Source organism: Tachysurus vachellii, chromosome 16 (genome assembly GCF_030014155.1).
Source record: "Tachysurus vachellii isolate PV-2020 chromosome 16, HZAU_Pvac_v1, whole genome shotgun sequence".
Classification (NCBI taxonomy): domain Eukaryota; kingdom Metazoa; phylum Chordata; class Actinopteri; order Siluriformes; family Bagridae; genus Tachysurus; species Tachysurus vachellii.
In genome coordinates, this window is record NC_083475.1 from 7,724,406 (window position 1) to 7,733,182 (window position 8,777).

The 8,777-nt window shown below is 41.6% G+C and overlaps 1 protein-coding gene across 3 annotated transcripts in view; it reads right to left on the reverse strand.

The window, feature by feature from the left end:
* The window catches only part of ptpro (protein tyrosine phosphatase receptor type O), a 61,792-nt gene extending 59,744 nt beyond the window's left edge, over positions 1–2,048 (reverse strand). For all 3 annotated transcript variants that reach the window (XM_060889816.1, XM_060889818.1, XM_060889817.1), the window contains exon 1: positions 1,693–2,048. In XM_060889816.1, the coding sequence (XP_060745799.1) occupies positions 1,693–1,761 (69 nt within the window). In that variant the 5' untranslated portion in view covers positions 1,762–2,048. The remainder of the gene's footprint in view (positions 1–1,692) is intronic.
* Positions 2,049–8,777: the final 6,729 nt, after the last annotated feature.

Genomic DNA, 8,777 nt, shown 5'->3' on the forward strand with positions numbered 1-8,777 from the left:
TCACACCTCCAGGGTTGGGGGTTCGATTCCCGCCTCCACCTTGTGTGTGTGGAGTTTGCATGTTCTCCCCGTGCCTCGGGGGTTTCCTCCGGGTACTCCGGTTTCCTCCCCCGGTCCAAAGACATGCATGGTAGGTTGATTGGCATCTCTGGAAAATTGTCCGTAGTGTGTGTGTGCCCTGCGATGGCTTGGCACTCCGTCCAGGGTGCATCCTGCCTTGATGCCCGATGACACCTGAGACCCCTGAGGCACAGGCTCCCCGTGACCCGAGGTAGTTCGGATAAGCGGTAGAAGATGAATGAGTATTCATCTAACACAAGACAAGAACGATACGAGTAAACGATCACGACGTCGATTCGGCGTGGACGGAAAATACGAAACAGAAGTCGTTTATAGTTGCATTAACGATCGTGGACAAATTTTTGACTCTTGATCTGCTAACGCGAAGACTTCACTGCATTGTATCATGAGAACACAACGACGTTTAATAGAAATGTATTAAGAAGAACGTTTCATGGCGCGGTTTCTTCCTCATGACGTCTCAGGGAGTTTTTTCTTGCCCTTGTCACTCGTTAAGGCTCTTAATCTTTATCCTGATTTGTGCCAATGCTGCTTTGTGACGGTGTCTGTTGTTCAAAGCACCATACAAATATAAATGAATGCTAAATATTAATGAAAGGATAAATAAAGAATCTGAAAAATTGGAATGATTTCCAAGCTTTGGGATATGATGTAGATTATTAATCCAAATATGAAGAAATGCACTTCAAAGTGCTTTATTTTGTCTGTGAAATATCAAACATAGACTTTCCATCCATTTTCCACAGGGTCTCAGAGAACCTGGCGTCTCTCCCGGCGGAGTCGGGGCACGAGGCAGGGGGCATCGTATATGGCCAATCACACACATACCTACACATATTTACACACTATAGCACATATATCCCTGGACCTGAAGGAAACCCCTGAACATGGGGAGACCATTTCTAAATATTGACATATTAATCTCCATGGTGTTTAAACTCCATGTTTAAAATCGCTAAATATTAATAATCCATTCCTCTTATCCAGATATCCCAGGTGCAGTGATGCATCATGGGCTGGGAAATGAGCTGTTTACGTGAGTCCACATGGTCAACAAGACATGATGATGATGATGATGGTTATGATAAAAATAAAAATGCATGGAGAGAAAGCATGTATATGTTTTAGAAGCAGTATATCCCGAGCCTATAGGCTGTAGTATTTCCGACAGACTTGTGAGATTGTGTTAGACATACTTGTGCCCTGTGCTGTGTGTTGCAGTGGCAGGAACATACACAGCCATCACGACACATAGGCTTCAACTAGCCGATGACCCAATTTCGCCTGGAGGAATACAGACTCAATGTGGATATGCAAATCCTCAGCAATCCTTTTACTGGACATTTTGACTCGAAGAAAGTGTTTAAAAAGAGATAATTAGCAAAAATATATATATATAATAATAAAAAAGAGAGTGTTTGTTGAATTTAAGACAGACAGACAGACAGACAGACAGACAGGGGCATATGGCTCCCCTTGCCCCCCCATCCCCTTCCCTGCTCACCCCCTTCCTTCCCTCCTTCCTTCCCCCCTTCCCCCTCCTCACCCCCCCTCCTTCGGGTGTGAGTAGAAAAAAAAAACCGTGAGCATAAAATAAAGATGGTCACCTACCTGGATGCTGAGGAAGAGGATGAGGAGGATGAGGAGGCGGTAAAGCAGCGTCGAGGTCATGTTTCTCATGTGTTTTAGCAGCTAGCGAGCTGTTTTGTTGGACAATGGCGATTTGTTCCTCCCTCCCCGCAGCATCAGGGCGCCTGGCGCGCAGCGACCCCACACACTCGTGCACACAGAGAACAGCTCTGAACGCTCACAGCACTGTCACAGAGCGCATAATCCACACATGGCTGACCTCAACAACCGCATCAGGGCTTTGGTGTAGTTTACTGACAGTGGCAGGTCGCTGAGACGCGGAGACCGAGCATTGCGCTCCGAGACAACACACTAACCCAGGCACAGAGAGCCTGAATGAGACCGAGCGCTTTATCCGTCCCTCGCTCCTGAGAAGCCCCGCCCATTGCTGACTCCACACAAACCACGCCTACTCCCGACAAGCAGCTCCGATTGGACAGTGTGGAACAGGAGGCTGTGCATCTCATTAACACTATATATTTATCTCATTAACTCTGTATATTTATCTCATTAACACTATATATTTATCTCATTAACTCTGTATATTTATCTCATTAACACTATATATTTATCTCATTAACTCTGTATATTTATCTCATTAACACTATATATTTATCTCATGAACACTATATTTTTATCTCATTAACTCTGTATATTTATCTCATTAACACTATATATTTATCTCATTAACACTATATATTTATCTCTTCAACACTATATATTTATCTCATGAACACCATTTAACATTTCCATTAACACTATATATGTACCTCAATAACACTATATATATTTATCTCATTATCTCTATATTTATCTCATTAACACTAAATATTTATCTCATGAACACTATATTTTTATCTTATTAACACTATATATTTATCTCTTCAACACTATATATTTATCTCATGAACACCATTTAACATTTCCATTAACACTAAATATTTATCTTATGAACACTATATATTTATTTCATTAACTCTATATATTTATCTCATTAACACTATGTATTTATCTCAACACCATTTATCATTCCCAATAACACTATGTATTGATCTCATTAACACTCTATATTTATCTTGTAAACACTATATATTTATTTCATTAACACTATATATTTATCTCATGAACATAATTTATCATTGCCATTAACACTATATATATTTCTCATTAACATTGTATATTTATCTCGTGAACACAATTTATCATTCCCATGAACACTATATATTTATTTCATGAACATCATTTATCATTGCCATTAACACTATATATATTTCTCATTAACATTGTATATTTATCTCATGAACACCATTTATCATTCCCATTAACACTATATATTTATTTCATTAACACTATACAGTATATTTATCTCATGAACATTATATATTTATCTCATGAACACCATTTATCATTCCCATTAACAAACTGTATTATTCGCATAATCACATATTTATCTATTATTCCCAATAACACGATTTATCATTCCCATTAACACCATATATTATTTTCAATAACAAACTGTATTGTTCCAAATAACACTATGTATTGTTCCCATTAAGACCATATATTTTTCACAATAACAGTATGTATTGTTCCTATTAACAAAATGTATTAATCTCATCACTATCACATATTTATCTCATTAACACTATATATTATTCCTAAAAACACTTGTTATTTCAATTGAAACCAATTATTAAACTCTCAACAACACCACTTATTATTCTTACTAGCACCAATTATTCAATTCAATTATTCAAACTCATTAACACTGTATATTTTTATAATTAACACCTCATATCTTTTCATATTTATCACTTTCCATATTAGCACTTAATGCTTACTAATGTGCAGACACTCAAGAATCCAATCTGAGCTTAAGACAATCTGCCAGGAAGAAGAAGAAGAGATGCCAGACAGATCCCGGAGTGTAAAGTTTGTAGAAACTTTATGTTATAAATACTTATAAATACCACAGATACAGCCAAAATTATTATGTTTGGTTTGGTGTGTTTGGTGTGTTTGGTGTGCTTGGTGTGTTTGGTGTGTTTGGTGTGTTTGGTGTGCTTGATTCTCCTCCACAAAACAGGAATCATAAAGATTGTTGATGTTTGCTGTAGCATTACAAATACAACTTCCCTTCCAGCAAGACATGGTGTGTTAATGTTGGAGTGGAAGAACTCGAGTGTCCTGCACAGAGCCCTGACTCTGACTCAACCCCACTGAACACCTTTGGGATGAACTGGAACACCGACTGAACCCCAGACTTATTCAATCTTACAACATCAGTGTCTGATCTCACTAATGCTCTTGTAGCTGAATGATCACTAATCCCCACAGACACACTACAACATCAGTGTCTGATCTCAATAAAGCTCTTGTAGCTGAATGATCACTAATCCCCACAGACACACTCCAACATCAGTGTCTGATCTCACTAATGCTCCTGTAGCTGAATGATCACTAATCCTCACAGACACACTCCAACATCAGTGTCTGATCTCACTAAAGCTCCTATACCTGAATGATCACTAATTCACACAGACACACTCCAACATCAGTGTCTGATCTCACTAATGCTCCTGTAGCTGAATGATCACTAATCCCCACAGACACACTCCAACATCAGTGTCTGACCTCACTAATGCTCTTGAGCTGAATGATCACTAATCCCCTCCAACATCAGTGTCTGATCTCACTAAAGCTCCTATACCAGAATGATCACTAATCCCCTCCAACATCAGTGTCTGATCTCACTAAAGCTCTTGTAGCTGAATGATTACTAATCCCCTCCAACATCAGTGTCTGATCTCACTAAAGCTCCTGTACCCGAATGATCACTAATCCTCACAGACACACTCCAACATCAGTGTCTGATCTCACTAAAGCTCCTATACCTGAATGATCACTAATTCACACAGACACACTCCAACATGAGTGTCTGATCTCACTACAGCTCTTGTAGCTGAATGATTACTAATCCCCTCCAACATCAGTGTCTGATCTCACTAAAGCTCCTGTACCAGAATGATCACTAATCCCCTCCAACATCAGTGTCTGATCTCACTAAAGCTCTTGTAGCTGAATGATTACTAATCCCCTCCAACATCAGTGTCTGATCTCACTAAAGCTCATGTACCCGAATGATCACTAATCCCCTCCAACATCAGTGTCTGATCTCACTAAAGCTCCTGTAGCTGAATGATCACTAATCCCCATAGACACAGTCCAAAGTCAGTGTCTGATCTCACTAAAACTCCTGTAGTTGAATGATCACTAATCCCCATAGACACAGTCCAACATCAGCGTCTGATCTCACTAAAGCTCCTGTAGCTGAATGACCACTAATCTCCTCCAATATGTGTCTGATCTTACTAAAGCTCCTGTAGCTGAATTATCACTAATCCCCAAAGACACACTCCAAAATCAGTGTCTGATCTCAATAAAGCTCCTGTAGCTGAATGATCACTAATCCCCACAGACACACTCTAAAGTCAGAGTCTGATCTCACTACTGCTCTTGTAGCTGAATGATCACTAATCCCCACAGACACACTCCAACATCAGTGTCTGACCTCACTAATGCTCTTGAGCTGAATGATCACTAATCCCCTCCAACATCAGTGTCTGATCTCACTAAAGCTCCTGTACCAGAATGATCACTAATCCCCTCCAACATCAGTGTCTGATCTCACTAAAGCTCTTGTAGCTGAATGATTACTAATCCCCTCCAACATCAGTGTCTGATCTCACTAAAGCTCCTGTACCCGAATGATCACTAATCCTCACAGACACACTCCAACATCAGTGTCTGATCTCACTAAAGCTCCTATACCTGAATGATCACTAATTTACACAGACACACTCCAACATGAGTGTCTGATCTCACTACAGCTCTTGTAGCTGAATGATTACTAATCCCCTCCAACATCAGTGTCTGATCTCACTAAAGCTCCTGTACCAGAATGATCACTAATCCCCTCCAACATCAGTGTCTGATCTCACTAAAGCTCTTGTAGCTGAATGATTACTAATCCCCTCCAACATCAGTGTCTGATCTCACTAAAGCTCATGTACCCGAATGATCACTAATCCCCTCCAACATCAGTGTCTGATCTCACTAAAGCTCCTGTAGCTGAATGATCACTAATCCCCATAGACACAGTCCAAAGTCAGTGTCTGATCTCACTAAAACTCCTGTAGTTGAATGATCACTAATCCCCATAGACACAGTCCAACATCAGCGTCTGATCTCACTAATGCTCTTGTAGCTGAGTGATCACTAATCCCCGCCAACATTAACGCCTGATCTCACTAAAGCTCCTGTAGCTGAATGACCACTAATCTCCTCCAATATGTGTCTGATCTTACTAAAGCTCCTGTAGCTGAATGATCACTAATCCCCAAAGACACACTCCAAAATCAGTGTCTGATCTCACTAATGGTCCTGTAGCTGAATGATCACTAATCCCCACAGACACACTCCAACATCAGTGTCTGATCTCAATAAAGCTCCTGTAGCTGAATGATCACTAATCCCCACAGACACACTCTAAAGTCAGAGTCTGATCTCACTACTGCTCTTGTAGCTGAATGATCACTAATCCCCACAGACACACTCCAACATCAGTGTCTGATCTCACTAATGCTCCTGTAGCTGAATGATCACTAATCCCCACAGACACACTCCAACATCAGTGTCTGATCTCACTAATGCTCCTGTAGCTGAATGATCACTAATCCCCACAGACACACTCCAACATCAGTGTCTGATCTCACTAAAGCTCCTGTAGCTGAATGATCACTAATCCCCACAGACACACTCCAACATCAGTGTCTGATCTCACTAAAGCTCCTGTAGCTGAATGATCACTAATCCCCACAGACACACTCCAACATCAGTGTCTGATCTCACTAAAGCTCCTGTAGCTGAATGATCACTAATCCCCACAGACACACTCCAACATCAGTGTCTGATCTCACTAAAGCTCCTGTAGCTGAATGATCACTAATCCCCACAGACACACTCCAACATCAGTGTCTGATCTCACTAAAGCTCCTGTAGCTGAATGATCACTAATCCCCAAAGACACACTCCAAAATCAGTGTCTGATCTCACTAATGCTCCTGTAGCTGAATGATCACTAATCCCCACAGACACACTCCAACATCAGTGTCTGATCTCACTAAAGCTCCTGTAGCTGAATGATCACTAATCCCCACAGACACACTCCAACATCAGTGTCTGATCTCACTAATGCTCCTGTAGCTGAATGATCACTAATCCCCACAGACACACTCCAACATCAGTGTCTGATCTCACTAATGCTCCTGTAGCTGAATGATCACTAATCCCCACAGACACACTCCAACATCAGTGTCTGATCTCACTAATGCTCCTGTAGCTGAATGATCACTAATCCCCACAGACACACTCCAACATCAGTGTCTGATCTCACTAAAGCTCCTGTAGCTGAATGATCACTAATCCCCACAGACACACTCCAACATCAGTGTCTGATCTCACTAAAGCTCCTGTAGCTGAATGATCACTAATCCCCACAGACACACTCCAACATCAGTGTCTGATCTCACTAATGCTCCTGTAGCTGAATGATCACTAATCCCCACAGACACACTCCAACATCAGTGTCTGATCTCACTAATGCTCCTGTAGCTGAATGATCACTAATCCCCACAGACACACTCCAACATCAGTGTCTGATCTCACTAATGCTCCTGTAGCTGAATGATCACTAATCCCCACAGACACACTCCAACATCAGTGTCTGATCTCACTAATGCTCCTGTAGCTGAATGATCACTAATCCCCACAGACACACTCCAACATCAGTGTCTGATCTCACTAATGCTCCTGTAGCTGAATGATCACTAATCCCCACAGACACACTCCAACATCAGTGTCTGATCTCACTAATGCTCCTGTAGCTGAATGATCACTAATCCCCACAGACACACTCCAACATCAGTGTCTGATCTCACTAATGCTCCTGTAGCTGAATGATCACTAATCCCCACAGACACACTCCAACATCAGTGTCTGATCTCACTAATGCTCCTGTAGCTGAATGATCACTAATCCCCACAGACACACTCCAACATCAGTGTCTGATCTCACTAATGCTCCTGTAGCTGAATGATCACTAATCCCCACAGACACACTCCAACATCAGTGTCTGATCTCACTAAAGCTCCTGTAGCTGAATGATCACTAATCCCCACAGACACACTCCAACATCAGTGTCTGATCTCACTAATGCTCCTGTAGCTGAATGATCACTAATCCCCACAGACACACTCCAACATCAGTGTCTGATCTCACTAATCCCCACAGACACACTCCAACATCAGTGTCTGATCTCACTAATGTTCCTGTAGCTGAATGATCACTAATCCCCACAGACACACTCCAACACTAGTGTCTGATCTCACTAAAGCTCCTGTAGCTGAATGATCACTAATCCCCACAGACACACTCCAACATCAGTGTCTGATCTCACTAAAGCTCCTGTAGCTGAATGATCACTAATCCCCACAGACACACTCCAACATCAGTGTCTGATCTCACTAAAGCTCCTGTAGCTGAATGATCACTAATCCCCACAGACACACTCTAAAGTCAGAGTCTGATCTCACTACTGCTCTTGTAGCTGAATGATCACTAATCCCCACAGACACACTGCAACATCAGTGTCTGATCTCACTAATGCTTTTGTAGCTGCATGATCACTAATCCTCACAGACACACTTCAACATCAGTGTCTGATCTGACTAATGCTCCTGTAGCTGAATGATCACTAATCCCCACAGACACACTCCAACATCAGTGTCTGATCTCACTAAAGCTCCTGTAGCTGAATGATCACTAATCCCCACAGACACACTCCAACATCAGTGTCTGATCTCACTAAAGCTCCTGTAGCTGAATGATCACTAATCCCCACAGACACACTCCAACATCAGTGTCTGATCTCACTAATGCTCCTGTAGCTGAATGATCACTAATCCCCACAGACACACTCCAACATCAGTGTCTGATCTCACTAATGC